Source organism: Cynocephalus volans, chromosome 8, assembly GCF_027409185.1.
Source record: "Cynocephalus volans isolate mCynVol1 chromosome 8, mCynVol1.pri, whole genome shotgun sequence".
Lineage (NCBI taxonomy): Eukaryota > Metazoa > Chordata > Mammalia > Dermoptera > Cynocephalidae > Cynocephalus > Cynocephalus volans.
Genome location: NC_084467.1, coordinates 113,159,869 through 113,181,995, shown reverse-complemented (window position 1 = coordinate 113,181,995; position 22,127 = coordinate 113,159,869). Strand labels below are relative to the sequence as shown.

General features: G+C 43.8%; 2 protein-coding genes across 7 annotated transcripts in view; one reads left to right on the top strand and one right to left on the bottom strand.

The window, feature by feature from the left end:
* The window catches only part of GON4L (gon-4 like), an 89,840-nt gene extending 77,625 nt beyond the window's left edge, over window positions 1–12,215 (top strand). For all 3 annotated transcript variants that reach the window (XM_063107039.1, XM_063107040.1, XM_063107038.1), the window contains 13 exons: window positions 366–2,072; window positions 2,592–2,847; window positions 3,469–3,653; window positions 4,579–4,776; window positions 6,214–6,357; window positions 6,917–7,060; window positions 7,161–7,280; window positions 8,583–8,696; window positions 9,234–9,444; window positions 9,895–10,522; window positions 10,616–10,718; window positions 11,172–11,317; window positions 11,885–12,215. In XM_063107039.1, coding sequence (XP_062963109.1) covers window positions 366–2,072; window positions 2,592–2,847; window positions 3,469–3,653; window positions 4,579–4,776; window positions 6,214–6,357; window positions 6,917–7,060; window positions 7,161–7,280; window positions 8,583–8,696; window positions 9,234–9,444; window positions 9,895–10,522; window positions 10,616–10,718; window positions 11,172–11,317; window positions 11,885–11,912 — 3,984 coding nt within the window. In that variant the 3' untranslated portion in view covers window positions 11,913–12,215. The remainder of the gene's footprint in view (window positions 1–365; window positions 2,073–2,591; window positions 2,848–3,468; window positions 3,654–4,578; window positions 4,777–6,213; window positions 6,358–6,916; window positions 7,061–7,160; window positions 7,281–8,582; window positions 8,697–9,233; window positions 9,445–9,894; window positions 10,523–10,615; window positions 10,719–11,171; window positions 11,318–11,884) is intronic.
* MSTO1 (misato mitochondrial distribution and morphology regulator 1) lies at window positions 11,744–16,008 on the bottom strand. 4 transcript variants are annotated; one of them, XM_063107041.1, is made up of 14 exons: window positions 15,925–16,008; window positions 15,677–15,812; window positions 15,127–15,196; window positions 14,945–15,020; window positions 14,446–14,500; window positions 14,220–14,358; window positions 14,011–14,128; window positions 13,792–13,926; window positions 13,531–13,683; window positions 13,086–13,217; window positions 12,831–13,015; window positions 12,501–12,605; window positions 12,301–12,410; window positions 11,744–12,007 (listed from the first exon to the last, which is right to left on the bottom strand). In XM_063107041.1, the coding sequence occupies exons 1-14, from the start codon at window positions 16,006–16,008 to the stop codon at window positions 11,793–11,795; spliced, it is 1,713 nt and encodes a 570-aa protein (XP_062963111.1). In that variant the 3' UTR covers window positions 11,744–11,792. The 4 variants fall into 4 exon arrangements, with proteins under 4 accessions (XP_062963111.1, XP_062963113.1, XP_062963114.1 ...); XM_063107043.1 differs by having other exon boundaries at window positions 13,792–13,917; XM_063107044.1 differs by having other exon boundaries at window positions 11,774–12,032.
* Between the last annotated feature and the right edge of the window lie 6,119 nt (window positions 16,009–22,127).

Below are 22,127 nucleotides of genomic sequence, written 5' to 3'. Positions count from 1 at the left end.
TGCTTTAATTGTAACTAGGAGTTAAGAAATCTTCCTTATTCACTCTTCCTCCCTTAGTTTTGTACCCTTCCCCCAGGTGATTCTATAACCTTTTGAAAATAATGGGTAAAATGATAATTTCCTAAAGGAAATTAAGAGAAGAGTTTTTTGTTTGTTAGGTTTTAATCTTTTTTGTTCATTTTCAGAGAAGAGTTTCTGGAGTTTATATTTGGAATATGGTCTTTGTAGAAATTTAATATGTAGAATAACCCTTCTTGGAAAGATGTCTTGAGACTGTCTCAGAAAGTTTCCTAAAATCTAGAAAGCTCTATTCTTTTTCTCACATTCTGACATGTGCTGGATCAGAGTGTTCTTGTTCCCAATAGGCCAGTCTGCCATCCATCCAGGATGAACTGCGGCGCATAGCAGATGGTGCTAGAGAGGTAGGAAATGTGCCCGGAACCACCGAGATGAAATCAGATCAAGGCCTAGAAAAAGGCAGCTCAGAATTGGGGAGTGAAACTTGGTACCCACTGCTATTGCCTAAGGGTGTAGTCCTGAAACTGAAGCCGGTTGCCAACCGTTTTTCCAGGAAGGCTTGGAGACAGAAGCGATCATCAGCCCTGAAGCCCCTCCTTATCCAACCTAGCCCCTCTCTCCAGCCTACCTTCAACGCTGGGAAAACACCAGCCAGGTCAGCTCAATCAGAAGTTCCTCCAAGCAAAATGGTGGTCCAGATTCCTCACCTAATTCAGCCTGCCACTGTCTTACAGACAGTTCCAGGGGTCCCTCCACTGGGGGTCAGTGGGGCTGATAGTTTTGAGTCTCTCGCAACACTGCCTACCTTGCTCCCTGAGACCAGGAACAGCTTCCCTCTGTCTGAGTCCCAGACCCTGCTTTCTTCTGCTCCTGTGCCCAAAGTAATGCTGCCCTCACTTGCCCCTTCTAAGTTTCGAAAGCCATGTGTGAGACGGAGACCCTCAAAGAGAAAGGGGGCCAAGACCTCTCCCTGTCTGAAGCCTGACCCCGTCATTCACCCTGCACCCGTTATCTTCACTGTTCCCGCCACCACTGTGAAGGTTGTGAGCCTTGGCAGTGGCTGTAACATGATCCAGCCTGTCAGTGCAACTGTGGCCCAGAGTCCGCAGACCATTCCCATCACCACCCTTTTGGTTAACCCTACTTCCTTCCCCTGTCCATTGAACCAGCCCCTTGTGGCATCTTCCATCTCACCCTTGATTGTTTCTGGCAACTCCATGAATCTTCCTGTAACATCTACCCCTGAAGATAAGGCCCAAGTGAATGTGGACATTTCTTGTCCTTTGACTGAAGGGAAAAATGCCTTTCAAGTCCTAGAACCCAAATTAGAACCCAAGGAACTATCTCCTCTCTGTACTGCTGTCTTCCCCAAAGAGGAGCACAGCCCAGGGCCTCCACCAGCAGATAGAGAGTGCCAGGATGGATTGTCAGAGAACAATGCCTATTGCTGGACTGTTGTGAAAACAGAGGAAGGGAGGCAAGTTCTGGAGCCACTGCCTCAGGGCTTCCAGGAATCTCTAAACTCTACCCCTGGGGATTTAGAAAAAATTGTCAAGATGGAACCTCGAGATGCTGGAGAGGAAATCTCCAGTGGATCCCCTAAGCAGGATATTTGTGATGAAATCAAAGACGAGCACTCTGTAGAATTGAACACTGGTTCCCTACGTGAGGAGTTGAGCATTGCTAGAGAGGTGAAGAAACAGACAGTCTTACAGAAGGAAGAGAAGAGGAGTCAGTTAGTTAAAACCCCTTCAGTGTCTCAAGAGCCTCTTGATGAAGGAAACTCAGGGGGAGATGTGAGCAAAGGATCACCAAAGAATTCTTCATTCTCCACGGACCCTGAAATGGTGCTTAGCAGTCCCCCAGGGAAGCCTGAAGACTCATCTAGTGGTGATGGTCAGTCAGTGGGAACCCCAGCTGGGCCAGAAACTGGAGGAGAGAAGGATGGTCCAGAGGAAGAGGAAGAAGAGGACTTTGACGACCTCACCCAGGATGAGGAAGATGAGATGTCATCGGCTTCTGAGGAATCTGTGCTTTCTGTCCCAGAACTCCAGGTGAGAGCTGGGGAATATTCTCAAGTATTTTGTGGACTCAGTAATATGTTTACTTTGTTGATATGCCTCTTGTTTGCTTGCTGTGCACTGTAGATAGTCCTAAAATCATTTGTATTTGACTTTTGAATGCATAATGGGACATAAATTTGTGGTTGAAGTGAAATGAGAGGGAAAAGATGAAATTTTGCTTCTATTTGAGTTAAACTCATTGAACACCAGATTGAATCACCTGACCACACTTTAGATGCTTAAAAAATAGCTCATAAGTATGGGCCATGGCAAAGGAAAACTACCTTCAGGGTAGAGAAAAACCTTTCAAAAAGTATCTTATTCTCTCTTCTGCTATCAGGTTCAATCCCAGGTATTCCTGGGATTTCGTAACTTAGGGAATCAGGCTTCTGATAGCAGTGGTGGGCCTCCCTGTTGTTTAACCTCAGATCCTCCTGATACGGCACCATGTCATCAGCATTTTGTGAGCCATTAGGAGCCATTATAAACACTCTTTGGGGGGTTTTGCAGGAAACAATGGAGAAACTGACTTGGCTGGCATCTGAAAGGCGTATGAGTCAGGAGGGTGAGTCTGAGGAAGAGAACTCCCAGGAGGAGAACTCTGAGCCGGAAGAAGAAGAAGAAGAAGAAGCAGAAGGAATGGAAAGCCTACAGAAAGAGGATGAAATGACTGATGAAGCAGTTGGAGACTCTGCTGAGAAGCCCCCTTCCACCTTTGCCTCACCCAAGACTGCTCCAGAAGTGGAGACCAGCAGAACCCCACCAGGTGAGTTTGGCATGCCTGTCCTGAGGGGCAAGTCTCACTTAGCTTCATTCTGTAGAGAACAGTGTACAGAGTGGATAAGCTGATAAGCCAGTTGGAGGATTTCCAGAGGAAATTCTCTGGATCTGCCCTGTAACCTCCCTTCCCCAAAACATGATAAACATTGTACCTTTGTAAAGAAGATATGCTCAGAAATTTTTAATTTGATTCTGAGCTGCTAGATTCTTGTTAGGTTCATCCAAGTTTTTATACTGGTCCTTGCCTCATCCATCATGTATGAGGCTAACAGCTATGTTTATTTCAGAAAATACTGCTTGTTTCTCATCAAGATATATTCCCTTGGTAGTCCACCATAAGGCCAAACTCACTCTTTAGACTTCTTTTCTCAATATGCAGTAGCTAATTATCTCATTGTCTTCCCAGTTAATACAGTTATGCTGTAGACTCTGCATAGGGCTGACTTGATAGAGATGGACTTGCCTCTCGTACCATTTTCCCAACAACTTTTCTTCTGAGTTACTCTATAACATTGAATAGGATTTAGATAGGGTGGTACATGTGGTGGGATAGGAACAGTAGTGGTTGCAGGGACAGAGAAACAATCTCTTTCACATGTACTCCAAGGAGAGAACATCAAAGCTGCTGGAAAGGGCCGGAGTAATCATCGAACTCGCAACAAGCGGGGAAGTCGGGCTCGGGCCAGCAAGGACACCTCCAAGCTGCTATTGCTATATGATGAGGACATTCTGGAGCGGGATCCACTCAGGGAGCAGAAGGACTTGGCCTTTGCCCAGGCTTATCTGACCAGGGTAGGCAAATGTTGCTTCCTATTACTGCCAGTCCCTATGAACGTGGCTGCTTCTCCTTCAAGGGAGGTGTTTTAAAAATGAAGTTTGTTTTTCAGGCTGCATAACAGGCTTTGTATGCCTCTATCTTAGCTTTCCTGGAATCACCAAAAGATCTCTATCAGAGAACCACAAGAAGACACAGAGTTTAGTCATAAATATGTTTATTCTTAGTACCCTAACATCATACCTCTGTTGCCCAGAGATTGGCAGAAAGATGATACCACAATCACCAGTGGGAGGTTGTGATTTTACTGGATGGGCTAATAAGGACCTTTTCTGAGCCTTTGGCTCGAGAGGAAAGACAGTTGGCTTATTGGCCAGAGAGTAGATCTCAGGAAAAGTACCTTGAGCTTCAGGCATGAACCAACCTGTTCCTGGTAGTGTCCTGGGTAGCTTTCTCCTTCTGTTAGTAACCAGTTGGTTCTTTTATTTCCCTCAGCAAAGTGGAGTACTAGCAGTAATAGTCGTGACATTTTCCTTGTCTCCTAATATTTTATGAACATTCTGAATTTATGTATGATTTACCCTCAGAAGGCACCATGCCATACATATGCAAAACCCTTATGTATTTCATTATGGGGCTGAAATCAGGAAGGAGAAGTTAGGTCTATGACCTAGAAAAAAGCATTACCTGGTTTTGTGGGTTGGGTTGTGGTCCCTAAAAAATGAATGTTTTTCAGTTGCATACTACCAGAAAAAGAGCTCTACCTTGCCCATTGCTCTGTGTCTTCCACTAACAGTCAGATCTTAAGAGCTGTTGGAGGAGTAGCCTTTGAAGGATAATTCTTTAAGCTCTCTAACTGTAACCACTTTTTCTCCATTGTACCCTTGCTTCTTGTTGGGGCCCAGAGAAAGGGCGTTGATGATTAAAAGTCTTCCTGTGTAGGTAAGAGAAGCCCTACAACATATCCCTGGCAAGTATGAGGACTTCCTTCAGGTCATCTATGAATTTGAGTCAAGTACCCAGAAGCAAACAGCTGTGGATCTCTACAAAAGCCTGCAAATTCTGCTTGAAGACTGGCCTCAGCTGTTGAAGGACTTTGCTGCTTTCCTATTACCTGAGCAAGCTCTGGCCTGTGGATTAGTAAGTAGATGGGCAGAAACAGTACACTAGGACTCCTGGGTCAGAGCAAGATTGGGATAGAATGCAGTTGAATAAGACTGTTCCAGTCTCCCAATTGCTTTCAGACAGATAGCCTTCCCCTAGCCCAAAGTGACAAGAGCCTCCGTTGTTTTCAAGGGATGATCTTTCCAACCCCATTCTCCATCTTTTTTTTTTAATAGCAGCTGGCTGGTACAAGGATCCAAACCCGTGACCTTGGTGTTACCAACACCATGCTCTAACCAACTGAGCTAACTTTCCAGCCCTCTCCCATTTTCTTTACATGGCAAATGAGGGAGGTTTTTACCTTTAGTTATCAATGGAGACCTTAGGTGAGTCACATGCTTTCTGCTCCTCACTGGTATAAAACAGGCATTACAGGGATTCATTTAAGAAGTATTTGTTGAGAGCCGACTATGTATCAGGCAGAGTTCTAGGTGCTAGGAATATAGCAGTTAAAAAATACTAAAATGCCTGCCCTCATAGAGCTTACATTCTCCTGGGGAAAGTCAGATGATAATCCGTAAACTATATATATTGTATACATAATATATAAAATATAAAAATAGATGTAAACAGTAATATATATATATATATATATATATGAGGGTACTTTAAAAAGTTCATGGAAAGATTCATATTATCTTTTAATTCTGTTTTGCCATGAGCTTTTTGAAGTATCCTCATAGTATATAATGGTTTATAGTGATAATGCTTTATAGACAAATAAAGCAGTAAAGGGAACTAGAAAGTTGTAAGTAGTGTAGGTGAGGGGAGGGTATGTACAGTTTTATACACAGTGTTCTGGGAAGGCCATTGTTGTAAGGTGACATTTGAAATGTTGAAAAATAGGAGTGTAAACATGAAGGGGTATCCTCATAGTTCTGGGCTTCTTGTCATGACTGATAAAAACAGAAATAAAGGGAATAATGAGATTATTCTGACAGTATTATGGCAGTTAAGTGACAATGGGATGATTATGCATATAATGCCCCTCTTCTTTTCTAGTATTATCATGAGGATCAAATGAGAGCATATGTGAAAATTCTTTGTAAACTGAAGTTCCAATGCCTGATTTCATATTTTTTTTTTCTTTTGGTGGCTGGCCGGTACAGGAATCTGAACCTGTGGCTTTGGAGTGATAAGGTTGATTTCATAATGTATACAACAATAAATAACTTCAAGTGTGCACATCTCTTGAATCTTTCATTCACATCTTAGTTATCTTGGGTTGGTAGCCCCTGGTGGCCCAAGGTGGATGGATGCCAGGATTTTAAATAAGGTCTCACAGTAGGAAACTAGAGTCTTGTTATCCCCTGTGCCCCTAGCCCATCGTTCTTAGTTCTTATCCTTGGAGCTCTCAAGTTCTGCTGGAGCTGTATAGGTTATTCCTCTTGTGATCTTTTTCTACTCTGGTAGTTTGAGGAGCAGCAGGCCTTTGAGAAGAGTCGCAAATTCCTTCGGCAGCTGGAGATTTGCTTTGCAGAGAACCCTTCACACCACCAGAAGATTATCAAGGTCCTTCAAGGCTGTACAGACTGCATTCCTCAGGAGATCACTGAGGTACTCTTTCCTGTCCTGCTTCCTTTCTGTTGTCATCTGGGCCTTACGCCTTTCTCTTTTCCCCTAATCTGTTCCATATTTTTTTACCTCTGGAGTACCATGGACTCCCTGGAGGAGATGAAGAAGGCAAGGACTTTTTAGGTTTACTAAAGCATAAATCATTGGGATAGGGAGGGTATGCCACCCGAGACCAGAGCCTGACTGGTCTTCACAGGCTCAGGAATGCCATCAGTGCTCTGGAAGGGATGTTCAAGGAAGGGAGTTTTGGGATCTGGGAGGGGCCTGCCTCCTTGCTCTGCTCACGTTAGTGCCCTAACTGGAGATGAGTAGGGCAGGAGTGGAGAGTGTTATCACTAGGAATCAAACCAGTTATTAATACCCCTTCCTGGAGTCAAGCAGGGAAGGAGAGAAAATGTTAGTATTCTTAGCTATCAAAGAGAGGCTCTATCTGGTTCCCAGTTGACTAGGAATACAGACATGGAAATGTATGGGATTGTTTTGGAAGAACAGCCTAGAGATGCTCTGGAGACTTCATCTTTCCCTCTACAACTCTCCCCAGCTCAAGACACAGATGTGGCAGCTCCTCAAGGGCCATGACCACCTACAGGATGAGTTCTCTATCTTCTTTGACCATTTGCGCCCAGCAGCTAGCCGGATGGGTGATTTTGAAGAGATCAATTGGACTGAGGAGAAGGAGTATGAGGTACAGGCCCTGAGGCTGCAGTAGGGTTATGAAGGGGGAAGACCACGTGGGAGGGATGTTGGTCTAGAGTCTGTGCTGACTGGTACCAATTCCTCCCCAGTTTGATGGCTTTGAAGAAGTGGCACTTCCTGATGTGGAAGAGGAAGAGGAACCTCCCAAGATACCCACAGCCTCAAAGAACAAAAGAAGAAAAGAGATTGGGGCCCCAAATCATGATAAGGTATGTTAGGTTATTGGGATTATCTATTTTTCATGAGTCAAGTCTTGAGTTTTCTCTCTAAACATTTCTCTGGCTTAGTATGGTCCAAAGCGACTGGCCTAAAGCCTGTAGGATCTGAGATAATCATCGAGCACAAACCAAAGGTCAGGCTGCTGTGGACATAGAGCCCGTGGGAAAACAGTAAGTTGCTAAAGAAGCCCCATAATTCCCTCATTAGGATTTCTTTCCCTCTTTTCTCTCTAGCTCAGAGCTATTTCTCTTACCCTTGAGTCTTAATCTTTTCATTTTTGTTCACGTGAGGAAGTGGAACCAAATTTTCCCATATTAATAATAATGATAGCAGCTAACACTTAGCTTTATCACAAAGTATCATGCATTGCTTGGAAGTATTTTACATGGTTTATTAACTCATTTTATTCTCACAGTAATCCTATGGAGAGATTGCTATTGTTTGCATTTTACAGAAGAGGTGATTGAAGTGCAGAGAGAGGCTATTTCCAGGGTCTTACATTTAATAAGTCACAATGCTAGGATATGTACCCAGGTGATCTAGCTCCACACTCACTGCTCTTCAAGTCGTAGTCTTTCTAGGGGCTGGCTAGTTAGTGCAGTTGGTTAGAATGCAGTGTTATAACACCAAGGTCCAGGGTTCAGATCCCCATACCAGCTAGCTCCCCCGTCTTCCCCCCTCAAGGAAAAAAGTAGTCTTTTTAATTCATGTCTCTTTACTACATGTCTTTACTCTTTCTTGGGGAGAAACTGCTTCTTCGCAGCTGAATGACCTTGGGCAACTTACTAACTTCTCTTTGTTTTAGTTTATTCATCATAAATTGGGATAAGGATAAATAATAGTACTTATGTCTTGGGTTTATTAAACAGAGAGTATCTTGAGTGAGCCTTCCATATGTACAAAGCCCTCTCTCAAGGGGATTGGAAGAGAGGGGAGAGCTCAAGGCACAGGGAGACAGAAACAAAGACAGATGAATGAGTAGATCATGTCTCATGACGGAACTCTCCTGAGACTTTGCCTCAGATTGTATTTGACTTAAATATTGCTTGAAACATCTTGGCAATTGGGATATGTCAGTCTTTAGGTCATTTAGGGATTGTTTCACGGATTTATAATAGGCTTTAATCCAGCTTGGGCCACTGATTTCCCCAGGCAATGTGATGAGATGGTACATAATAAAAAAGAAAAGATGGGGGAGTGGGTGGGGGAGTGTGTTCAGATGGCTCACAACTTAGCTTCTTTTCTTGGAACCGAAAATACTTGGCAGCTAATCAAGCCCAGTTATCTCCTAGGAGACTGAGTGGCCAGATGGGGTCAAGGACTGTGCCTGTTCCTGCCATGAAGGAGGTTCTGATTCCAAGCTGAAGAAGAGCAAAAGAAGAAATTGTAGTCACTGTAGCAGCAAGGTGAGGAAGGTACCAAGGGTACTGGTACTGAGGGGTATCGGAGCTCTCTGGGGCAACATCAAGCCTTACAGTCTGGGGCATTGCTTGCTACCACAGATTTGTACCTTATTGAATTCCTAAAAAGATTACAAATATGTAAATAATAAATAGTATACACATAAGTGTGTGTATTTAAAATAGAATGTTTTAGAAATATGTGATGGAGTTTACTTTTTAAAGAGAATCCTGTGAGTGAAGCTTTTGGAATTGGGGAGAAAAAAATCAACCAATTCAAATATTTTCCTCTTAGATTTTTCAAACCTGTGTCAGGAAAACAGATTCTAAATGTAATTCTGGTTCTCTAGAGTAGAGTTGGTTGGCAGTAAAAATACAGTCCTTGGTTAGAGTGGTGGAAACCAGTTTTCTACTCTTAAAATCGCTGAGGCAGGCATGCATGTTTGTTGACTTGCTGAGCATCAGGGCAGAGTTTCTTCATTTGGTGGGTCCCTAAGACATAGGAGGTCAGGATACCCTTGACCAAATAGGCCATCCCTGCAGGTTTGTGACAGCAAATCCTACAAGAACAAGGAGCCCCATGAGTTAGTGGGCAGCAGCCCCCACCGGGAGGCCAGTCCTATGCCTAGTGCAAAGGAAGCTGGGCAGGGCAAGGATGTGATGGAAGAGGAAGCCCCAGAGGAGCGGGTGAGCATTGAGGCCACCCAGAACAAGACTGGCAGGACCACAAGAAAGGGAGAAACGCCTATTCCAGGTGAGCGATCCAACTGCCAACCTAGCCCAACCCAGCCCTTCTCCCTTTGCTTTTTAGTCTCATTCTCCCATACTTCAAGCAGGAACCTCTGAGCCTGGATAAATAACAGCCTTTTCTGGGATGAACATATCACCTCTTTCACTGATAGACCAGTAGGGAAACCATTCTCCTCTTCAGCCTTATATTCAACATTCTTTTCTTGTGTCCTTATTTCTGAAGCCCTTCCCCTTACCTCCAAATCCTCCGTGGTACACATTCTACAGACTCAGTCATTCTCAACTCTGGCAGTAGTGTTTCTTATCTCTGCATAAATGACTTTACCCCCTACCTCAACCCCTCTCTTTTAAATTTAACTTTATCACAGTAGTTCACCACATTGACCCCAGGGTAATTTTTAGTCCTTAGGTGCATCTTGATCCTGTCTTAGATCCTTCTTTTTCTCTTAAGCAGGATTGGCAGGGGGGAGCTCTTTGCTGTCCCCTCAAGAAGTGACTCTTACAGAACGGCTCCTCCTGGATGGCCCACCACCTTGCTCACCAGAGACTCCTCAGCTTCCCCCCAAAACTGGAGCTGTACCATACACTGCTAGGAGGAACCAGGCTGGGCCTGAGGTTCTCTCTGGCTCCAAGGTGTCTTCTAGACTTCAGAAAGAGAGGGATGGCCAAAAGGTAGTGGGTGAGTCAGAGGCTTTGACACTGGCCTGGGATGCATCAGAAACTGAGAAATTGCGTGCTGCTGGTGAACCCCCTGCTTCCTGCCCAAGTCCTGTTTCCTCAGGGACCAGAGATATAGGGAGGAAATACGTGTCTGGGAAACCAGATACTCAAGACAGCTGGCTGCCCTCAAGCAGAGCTGGGATGAAGACAGCAGACAGAATGTCCCCTGTCCATGAATCTTCATCAGGAATTGACAACTTAGAGACTTCTCCAAAATCCCCTAGAGGGAGGTTGGCTAAAGACAGCGGAATACATGGCAAGGGTCCTGAGGGTGAGCAGCAGCCAAAGGCCACTGAAGCTACAGTATGTGCCAACAACAGCAAGGTCAGCTCCACTGGGGAAAAGGTTGTCCTGTGGACAAGGTAAGGATGGATGGATGGATGATGTGTGTTTGGAAAGAGTGTAGAACACATCCATTTGGCTCTTCAGTATTAATCCTGGTTTGTGGATTACAGGGAAGCAGACCGTGTGATTCTCACTATGTGCCAGGAGCAAGGAGCACAGCCGCAGACCTTTAGCATCATCTCCCAGCAGCTTGGAAATAAGACTCCTGCTGAGGTAAGGAGGGGAAGGTGTTGGAGGAGGGGAAGCCCTGCCAGAACTTCAGACCCCAGAAGAACCAAGAATACCTGGCAAGAAGAGAACGGGGTGGCCAGCTAAGAGACAGAAATACAAAAGGAGTTTTCAAACTCAAGACACTAACTGGTTATTATAATGATCTCATCTAAGGAAGGGTTTGACTTGTAAGGGTGGTAGTGGTGGTAGAAGGGCATTGGATTTTGATGTAGAAGCTCACTAAAGTTTCCATTCTAGTTTTGTTTTTAGGAGGAGTGTGACTTTGGGCAATATATTTAGCCTCTTGAGTTTCTTTACCTAGAAGGAGGATGCAGCTCTCACAGTCTTGCTGTCTGGAGTAAATAAAAGATTTTTCAAATTGTATATAGTGCTTAATAAATGTTAAAATGTTACTAACTAGGAACAGTGAATAGAGCCCTTCTCCTCTCCTCGTAGGTTTCCCACCGTTTTCGAGAACTCATGCAGCTCTTCCACACAGCTTGTGAGGCCAGCTCTGAGGATGAGGATGATGCAACCAGTACCAGCAACACAGACCAGCTCTCTGACCACGGGGACCTTCTGTCTGAGGAGGAGCTGGATGAGTGAGACTCGGGAATGCATGGGTGTCATCTGCACAGAACCAAACCCAACAGGCACCGTGATGTTGGGGGAGAGGGGGGTTGTACTTTGCTTGTACAATCCTTGAGCTCAGTATACAGAGCTAGAGAGCAGGAGCTGAGGACAATGATAGAGTAAGGCTGAGATTGGAGTAGGGTCCAGGGGCTCTGCCATCCTATGCATTCTTCAAGGTCTTTTATGAAGACCTTACAAATCTGCTTCATAAATAGCATTGAGGGAAAGTGAAACTCAGCTCCTTTCTCTACCTTTTTTTTTTTTTTTTGTCTGATGGTACATATTTATTGTTCTGTGATCTAATCACAGTGTTTCCTAATGTAATAAATGCATATGTTGGTGTAGCCAGTCCCAAGACACTGAGTTCCTCTGCCCAAAGATACTAGGTTCCTGCATCCAGCAAATTTTATTTCAAACTAGCTCTTTATCCCCACCCTCGGAACTTTAGTCCACAAGGCTGTCACCATCCTGGTAGCACTGAGCCAGGCTATGTAGCTCCTGCAGCAACTCCTCTACATCATCCTTCTCCACTCCAGCATCCATGAAGCTGGTCCAGCGCCGTAGGTCGAGTTTGGTGAGCTCTTTGGCCAAGCCTCCCAGGGTCTGGTGCAAGGACGAAGAGGAGCACAGAGCCCCAAACACTGGGATGCCCTCCACTGCTGTGTAGAGAAAGAAGAGTGAAACCTGTAAATGGATTGTTATTCTACACTGGGACTCTGTCGTACTGATAGGGAAGTTTGGGTACTTAGTAGACTTGATTGTAAAGTAAACTCTAAATTTTGTGTATCCCCTTAGTATACCAGTACTCCAGAGGAAGAACATTTTCTCAGGAGCAATAGGATAAATAAAGGAATGTTGAACTGTGAACTCTTCAAGCACTGTTAATCCAGGAAGGGAGAGAGCAAAACCTCTCCTATGCTTGAAATTTCAATCTTCTTTACCTCCTACATACCTGCTCCTGTGTGAGTACCATCCAGAACCACACCTTGCTGGCTGAAGTTTGAGAAGAGGTGGGGGTAAGGAGGAGCCACCTTGCAGGGAGTCAGCAGCAGATGGGAAGAACTGTGGGAGCAGAGAATAGCTTTTAAATGAGCAAGATGTCAAGGGAGGTTTGAGGTCTGGGAGAAGGGCAGGAGCAAGCATTATTCTGACCTCATGACTCTTGGCTGTTGCTGTTGTAGATACTTTGCTAAGACTTCTTCTCCAGTGGTACAGGCATGGAGGGGAGAGGGCAGAGGTGTCCCTGGGGTGAGCTGACTGCCAGAAAAAAATCAGAAGCACCTTTAATCTGTGGCAGCATGAATAAGAAACTAAGAATTCTGTTTTCAGGCCATCAACTGAATCAGGATGTTCAGGGCCTTTTTTGAAAAAAAAAATGAGGTTGGGGGAGGTTGGGAGGAAGGGATGTCATTAGAATGGCCAGAAACATTGAGAGAACAACATGATACATGACAAGGGCTCCTAAGGACCAACAGTCCTCACCTGGTGTGGTGTGCTCTGTCTATCCCCCTCAGTACCACTGATTGGGCAAAGCACCGTGTTCGAGAAGGGTCCCCACATGCAGACAGTGGGGTCCATGGAGTAGCTCCTCCAAGCTGCATCAGGGTATCAGGAAGGGACTGGCCTGGAACCAAGGGGAAGGGGATGGTTGCTCCTGCAGTCACCACCTAAAAATAAGGAAGAGATCAAGTTAGAGCTTTTTCTTAGTGCTGCCTCACCCCTCACAAAGCTTTGTACCTTTTTCCCAGAGATGCTCAGCATATCAGCCAGATGAACCATGGAAACTGGAGAGGAACGTAGGCGATAAGGAACAGTGACTGTATCCAGGGCTGTAGCCAGGATGGCACTGCAGTGGAAGGGCAGAGTGGCCTGTAATGAGGACACCGAGAGAAGCACTTGGCCTTTCTGGCCTGGAAAAGTGTTACTTTTCTATAAGTAGAAGTGTTACATTACTATTGTGGAGGCAGAATAGTAATGGCAGACAGGTCCAGAGCACAAAGCGGGGTATGTTTGGCCCAAGGCTGCATAAGCATAGGGCACTGTCATCTAAGAGGCCACATCCTAGCTGAGTTCAAGCTGAGGCTTCAAGAACACAGCCAGTAATGGATAGATGCTGACTTGGGGGAGTATGAGGAGGTGCTTTGTGGCCAGCTGCAGTGAGAACAAGAGCATTGAGCCTTACATCATAATGCAGGTAAGGGAAGTTGACGGGTGGCTCGGGTCGCAGGCCCAGGCTCCCACCCAAGGATAAGGGGCAGACGAGAGAGCTGTAAGCAGTCAGGTGCACCAGACCGAAAGCTGTGTTTAACAGACGATAGATGTTTTTCTGGGGCTCCTGGTGAAAGAAAAGAGAGTACTTTGCATTAAGCAACTTTCTCACTGGGATTCTCTCATTTCTCCCTTCCCACCCTTTGACTACTTTTTCCCCCGAAGTTGCACTCACCGTAAGATTGTAGGGACCAGGGAGCAGGCCCCAGGTTATTATTCCCCGTCCTGAATACTCGTCATGTAGCAACTCTGCAGTCTTAGTGCCAACCCCAGAGAAGCCATCATGCAGGTCACATAGGATCTGGAAGCCCTTGTGAGAAGTGAATGATGAAAGATAGTGGAGAGTAGGATGAGAAGAGTTTCTACCCTGGTGTCCACCATGACACATAGCTACCTGCAAGTAGTCGCACTCCTCCACATAGAAGTGCAGTCTGTCCTCCAGCTCTTCTAGGTATTTGGGTTCCTTGAGGACACTCTCTCCTTGGCCAAAAGCCTCCAGACGACCTGTATCCCTGCCACAAATAAACACAATTCAAGACTTACAACCTTGTTCCCCCATGGGAACTCAAGTTTCTTGTGTCACAGCCTCTGAGTCTCCCATACCCATCATGGTTGTATTTCTGAATCATACAGATACTCCGGGGATGAAGATGGACTTTGAGGAAATCTGACCAGACTCTGATGCTGCCCTCCATGGGGATAAATGGTTTTGGAGTTGTAGCGTTGGTGAGTGGTGGGGGACCTAAAGAAAAAGCAGAGGAAATGTACCTTTCTCCATGTTCTTGCTCTGCCCAGGTTCCCACCCATCAGTAATATGGAGAAGTCTCACCTTTGCCATTGGGAATGGATTTGACCCTACAGACACCATCACTACTCAGCACTCCCTGGGAGGGAAGAGAAAAAATCTACATTTAGTTCCAGGCAGTTTCGAAGCAAAGGTTGATTTATCTTCCCTGAGTTTGCTGGCCACACCCCACAGCCTCCTTTCTGTTAATGTAGTCACAGTCCTTAGGAAAAGAAGTGCTTTTTCCCCAAATACCATTCTAAGGCATTTAAGGTAATTAAAATTCTTCTTTTCTCTACCCCAGAAGAGGCATTATGGTTGTAGAACTAGGTTAAAAAGTTCAGGACAGGGCCAGCCCGTGGCTCACTCGGGAGAGTGCGGTGCTGATAACACCAAGTCCCCGGGTTCGGATCCCATATAGGGATGGCCGGTTCGCTCACTGGCTGAGCGTGGTGCTGACAATACCAAGTCAAGGGTTAAGATCCCCTTACCGGTCATCTTTAAAAAAAAAAAAAAAAAAAAAGTTCAGGACAGAAGCCCTCACCTCTGCACTCAGAAGGTCCTGGAGATAAGGGTTCTTGGGATAGAGTTCCTCTTTGTGTGTGGTGAGTTTCCCCTGCCTGAAAGAAATTGGAGATTGATCAAAGACACTGTCACTATGATGAGTTCTCCAGTTTTCTGTGCACAAACATGTTCCCCACCCCTCTCCACGCATCCGATACACACCATGCTATAGTAGCATCTAGCTGTTTGTCCCTGTACAGTCCACCTTCCTCTTTTAGGGAGTTCAGACTACCTGCACAGAAATAACAGGCCGTGTTAGGTTAAAGGCTAGGGCAGGCTCCTTTCCCTTAAGCTAACTTTCCTCTGATCACCTGATAACCTGCTGTCATCATCCCTCCAGCACTACTCTTCCAAGCTTTTTTACATTAGTTGGGGGGAGGGGCGACCTGGTCTAAAAGAACATAGAGTCCATCCTTCCGTTTCCAGCTCAGTCATCAGCTGTGGTACCTGGGGCAAAAACCACAACCAGTGGTCCTACTGGAGTGCTGCAGTTAACATCTTAATGTCTCCAGGGGCAAGTAGCCTAGTCCAGGGATGGCTCTTGAGCAGAATAAAGTTTTTCTTCCTGCAGCCTTTGTTGGTTGGCATACTGTGGTTCATCTCTGGTCCTTCAACCCGGTAACGTCGGAGGGTCTTGAAGCGAACGGATGCTAGAGACTCCGCACGCCAAAGGGAAAACCCGAGCATCCGCGGACCCGTGCCATCGCCTCACCCTTCAGATCCATGAGGATGAGTCGCGGCGTGTAAGTCTCTTGGCCATGCAGCGTCCGGCCCGTCCGGTACAGGACGTCGGGGCACAGCTCTCCCGGCGGCTCCTTGGCATCGGTCGCTCGGCCCAGCTCAGCATCCTGGGGAGGCACATAGGGAGAACCGAACTAAGAGGTGGCGAGAAGGACGGGCCGGAAGTCAGGGCTGTACAATCCGAAATGCTCTGCTGGGGTAGCTGTTGGCCGACCTCACCTGCTGGTTCCACCAGTGCGCTCCCACGAAACCCGCAAAATGTCCCAACTGCAGCGTGAGCACTTCCCGGGCCCCGCCCGCCATTCCGCTCGGCTCTAGTGGGCCGCACCACCCCTGCCCATCCACTCGCTGCTCCTAGCCGATTGGCTCGGCGGGCTTGTGGGCGTGGCCTCGTTCTCTGCGCCCAATTGGCCCCCAAATACATCGTTTTCCATTGGAGAAACGATTCGTTGGGCTCTGGACACACCGTTCATCCTTCCCTCCCCTCTTTCGTGAAGTGGACCAGTCCTGCTTTCGCGTCGTTGCCGGGGAGGGGCGGGGCCCCACGGCCCAGGCCGGAAGTTGTGGGCACCGGCGCCTGCACGCGGTGCTGGAGCATTCTGGGCGCTGCTCCCTTTGCGACTCAGGTGGGACTGCCCCTGGCGCTGGACGCAGAAGGTTCTCCCACCTGCTCCTCTTGCAGTTCTTGTTCTTTCCCACGCAGATAGCTCTGCTAGCTAACAGCTCCTCAGACAAAAATAAAAACTTGTCGAAGAAGTAGAAGCTCCGTTAAAGCCTTCCACGCGCCCTCTTTTCCCGTCCATCACAGCCTTCCTGACTTCTAACCCTGTGGTCTGGCCTGCCTCTTTCTCTCTCATCATGGATGTGCCATGTTCTGTAAATAAATATGAGTGGCATTCTTTTGCGTCTGGCTTCATTTGCTCGGTGTCGTTTGTGAACTTCATTCCTATTCTTGCGTGTACCTACAGTTCACTTTAATTGCTGCAGAATAGTCCACTGTACGAACATTCCACTAACGATCTATTCTGGGGGGAAAAATCTGTGCCGCTGATAACAAAAATTCTTTCCAAGTTTTTGGCTATTAAGTGCTATTAACATTAGCATTCTTGTACCTCTGCACACATTTCTGTTGGGTATATACCTAGGAGTGTTAATCGTTGGGTCATAAGGTTGGGTACGTTCAAACCTGGTAAATAACACCAATCTGTTTTCTAACATTCTTTACCGATATACAGTGCCACCACCAGTGTAGGAGAGTGTTCAGCTGATGTTCCATACCCTTGCTGACATTTAAAATCATCACCACTATGGTTTTTATTTTCCTGACTACTAATGAGGTTGAGAGCACCTTTTCATGTTTATCAGCCATTTTGATATCCTTTTTTGTGAAGTGCTTGTTCAAGTCTCTTGCTTATGTTTCTTTTAGTCTGTCTTTTGCTGATTTGTAGGAGTACTTTATTCTGGATACAAGCCAATAGTCGGTTATGTGTGTTGTAAACATCCTCTCACAGGGCTGGCTCAGTTGGTTAGAGTGTGGTGTTGTAACACCAAGGCCAGGCGGATACCCATATTGACCAGCCACCAAAACCAAAACAACAAAAAGAAAATATCTCCCATTCGAGCTTGCCTTCCATTTTCTTAACCGGGTCTTTTTTTTTTTTCTTTTCTTTTTGCTGGCCTGTACTGGGATCCAAATCCATGACCTTGGTGTTACACTTAAAGGGATCTTTTGAAGACCAGAATTTTGTTTTTTAAAAATATAGTCATCTTTACTGATCTTTTTAAATATTACTACTGCCGTTTTATGTTATGATCTGGTCTCTTGATTCTGTTCCATTGGTCTGTTCCAATTTCACATTGAGTTTAAATATCGTGTTTTTAAAAAGTGTCTTAGGGGGCCGAGCCCGTGGCGCACTCGGTAGAGTGCTGCGCTGGGAGCGCGGCGACGCTCCCGCCGCGGGTTCGGATCCTATATAAGAACGACCAGTGCACTCACTGGCTGAGTGCCGGTCACGAAAAACGACAAAAAAAAAAAAAAAAAAAAAAAAAAGTGTCTTAGGGGCCGAGCCCGTGGCGCACTCGGTAGTGTGCTACGCGCGCGGCGACGCTCCCGCCGCGGGTTCGGATCCTATATAGGAATGACTGGTGCACTCACTGGCTGAGTGCCGGCCACGGAAAAAAAAAAAAAAAAAAAAAAAGTGTCTTAGGTCCCTGAATCCACAATAAACCTTAAAAAGGGGGGGAGGGTGAGCGTTAGGGGTGACAGAAAAATGGCAGCTAATATATGTAGAAGTAACGATAGATTTAATTTTAAATTGCAGCTATCAATTTCAAGATTTGCTCAGATGAGTATCATTAATGAATGTTAAAACCATTGGGTGATAATTTGTTGAGAAACAGGATAGTTGCAGGATTTCAAAGTAACAATCCACAGATTACTTGTTAATTATGTTTGGAAATGGTACATTTACGAGGGAGAAATCTGATGGACATCATAATTAATCAAATGATCAAACTGATCATCACCAATAATGGAACAAACTGAAATGATGTGATAGTGTGGAAAGTACAAAATATCAATTATGTATTATGCTTGCCAAAAACATTTAACCTGTGTCTAATCTGAAGGGAACAAAAAAATCCAGATTGTGGGTAGGTGTATAAAAACAACTGGCCTGGAGAATTTAAAAGTGTCAAAAGACAAAAAATTCAGAGACTGTTGAAGATAAAATGACATTAAAGAGATATCTGAGCTAAATATGTGTAATCCTTGATTGGAACCTCAATGGGGGTGGGAAACAGCCATAAATGATATTGTTGGAATAACTGGAAAAATTTTTAAATGAATCGTGTATTATGATATCAATGGTGAGTTTTTTGAGTGTGATGATGATAGTTATGTAAGAGAACACCCTGTTCTTAGGGCATAAGTGCTGAAATACGGTGGGGTTAAGATGTCACATGTTCTCAATTTACTTATTTTTAATTAAAAAAAGTTTTTTTGATGGCTGGTCTGTACCCATGACCTTCATGTTATAAGGCTACGCTCTAACCAAATGAGCTAACTGGTCAGCCCACAATTTACTTTCAAATGATACAACAAAATACACATGTAGAAAGATAAAGCAAATTTAAGAAATGTTAACAATTGAATCTATGCGAAGATTACTATATATAGTGTTCTTTTGTAGTACTCTCTCAACATTCCTGTAGGTTTGAACATTTTTTTTTTTTTTTTTAAAGATGACTGGTAAGGGGATCTTAACCCTTGACTTGGTGGTGTCAGCACCACGCTCTCCCAAGTGAGCCACGGGCCAGCCCTATATAGGATCCGAACCCGTGGCCTTAGTGTTACTAGCACCACACTCTCCCGAGTGAGCCACAGGCTGGCCCTTAGATTCGAACATTTTCACAACGAAGAGTTGTGAATAAGTCTTGTCTATTCCAGGCTCCGTATTTCCACATACATTTTAGAACCAGCTTGTTTAGTTCCACAATAATTTAATAAACCTTTATAACACCAAGGTCCTGGGTTCTGATCCCCTTACCAGCCAGACCCCACGAAAAACAAACAAAACCAAAAATGAAACAAAAGAAAACTTTAAAACCCTATAGGTATTTTGATCAGGGTAGCATTGCATCTATATAGATCAGTTTGGGGAGAATTGATGCCTTTACAATATTAAATTTTCCAATTCATATTCTACCATTTATTGATGTCTTTTTTTTTTTTTTTTTTAAATGACTGGTAAGGGGATCTTAAGCCTTGACTTGGTGCTGTCAGCACCATGCTCACCCAGTGAGCCAACCGGCCATCCCTACATGGGATCTGAACCCGGGGCCTTGGTGTTATCAGCACCACACTCTCCCGAGTGAGCCACGGGCTGGCCCTATTGATGTCTTTAACATATTTTTCCAATAGTTTTACAGTTTTCTATATAAATATATACATCTTTTGTTATATTTGTTCTTATGTTTTTCATATATATTTTTTGGCAGCTGGCCAGTATGGGGATCCAAACCCTTGACCTTGGTGTTATAACAGCACACTCTAACCAACCAGCCCAACTTATTATTTTAAATAATTTATCTGTAAATTCCTGGATTTCTACACAATATTATCCACAAGTAATGATGGTTTTATTTCTCCCTTTCCAATTCTTACATATAACTTTTGTTTCTCTTGCCTTAGAACATGGGTTAGGACCTCCAGTGTGGTGAAAGCAGACATCCACGTGTTATTCCCCATCTCAAAGGGAAGCTGCCAACATTTCATTTCTAAGTATAACAAGGGTTGAAGAGTTTCTGTAGACTCTCTGTCAGCTTAAGAAAGTTCTCTATCACTGGTTTTCTAAGATTTTTGATCATGAATGGATTTGGAATTTTTTTTAAAAAGCTTTCTCTGAATTATGATAATTGTATTATTTTATCCTTCCTTTATTTCGCTAATGGTTAAATTACATAGTTTGATTTTGCATGTAATCTTATAATGCATTCCTGGAATAAACCCTAACTCATTTATGTTGTATTATCCTTTTAAAATATTGGATCTGGTTTACTTATATTTTGTTTGGGATTTTTGTATTCATATATATGAATGAGATTGGCCTGTAATTTCCCTTTAGTATTCTTGCCGGTGTGCTATCAAAGTAATATTGGCCTCAAAAATAAGTTGGAAAAAAAAAGTTGGGAAGTATTTCCCCTTTTTCTGCTTTCCACAAGAATTTGTATGAGATTGGCAATATTTCTTTAAATGTTTGGTAGAATTTGCTGGCAAAGTCATATAGGCCTGGAGTATTCTTTATAGAAAAGTTTTAAATTACAGATTTAAGTTCTATAATAGTATAGGACTACTTAAATTTTATATTTTTTCTTGTGTCGATTTTGGTAAGCTATATTTTTCTATGAATTTGTCCATTTCATCTATGAATTCTGAGCTATTACCATCAAGTTGTTCATATATCTTTTTCATGTCTGCAGGATCTGTGGTGGTGTCCTTTTTCATTCTTGATTTTGCTTATTTTAAAAGTAAAAAAATTATCTTTACTTTTTTCTTTGAATGGTACACCAGGGTTGGCTGGTTAGCTCATTTGGGAGAGCATGGTGCTGGTAACACCAAGGTCACGGGTTCAGATCCCTATACCAGCCAGCCATAAAAAATCAAAACAAAATCGAATAGTACATCAGGGTTTTTTGCTTTTTTAAAAAATCAATTTATGTATTATTGTTATTATTAATCTTATTTATTTTTTTTGGTGGCTAGCCAGTATGGGGATCCGAACCCTTGACCTTGGTGTTAATATACCATGCTCTAGCTAACTGAACCAGCCAGCCCTTTATCAATTTTAATGGCTTCAAAGAACAAATTTTTTGAGATTAGTATTTTCACAATCATTTAATTTGAATTACTTTCTAATTTCCATTCTGGTTTTTTCCTGAACCATGGGCATATCAGAAAAGTATTTCTTAATTTTCACTTAATTTTCTACTTACCTTTTTGTTACTGATTTCTAGTTTAAATTGCTTTGGAAGAGAGATATGATTTGCATGTTTGAAATTCTTTGAACTTTGTTAACTTGGTTTATGGTGCAGTGATAGTCAATTTTTGAAGTTTTTTTGTGTGCTTAAAAAGAATGTACATTCAAAAGTTCTGGTGTTTAATTTTTAAAAATAACTTTATTAGGACATGTGTGTTAATCACGCTATATAATCTTCTGTGTTCTCACTGATTCTTATGTCTCTTCTCTCAATTACTGAAGTATTTTAACTCTTCCACTATGATTGTCTATTTCTCCTTGTAACCTTTTTGTTTTGTTTTTGGTGCTGTCTGGTACAGGATCAAACCCTGGACCTTAGTGTTATTAGCACCATGCGCTAAACAACTGAGCTAACCAGCCAGCCTCTCCTTATAATTTTGTCAGTTTTTTTTAGGCTACATTTTTAGGGCATACTAGTTTGTAATTGTTTTATCCTCCTGATGAATTAAACCTTCTTCCATTATAAAATATCCCTATTTGTTTCTAATAATGCTGTTTAATGTCTACTTTGTCTGATAGTAATACAGACCAACCAACTTTCTTTTGGATTATTGTTTGCATAGAATATCTTTTTTGACTTAAAAATAATTTTTTTTTGGCAGCTGGCCTGTACGGGGATCTGAATTTTTTTTTTTTTACTTTTTATTAGCAACTTTAGACTTGTCTCTTGAAGAAGGCATAGAGTTTAGGTGTATTAGGTCCTCCTAGAAGCAGACACCAAGATGGGATTACACATGCTAGAGATTATCCAGGAAATGCCTGTGAGGGAACATGGAGAGGGAACCAGAGGAGGCTGAGAGAGCCATCAGAACACAATAAAGATAAGAATCCTGAGAAAGAGGAAGAATAAGTCTGACTGCAATGCAGTTTTTTTAAAAACACCCT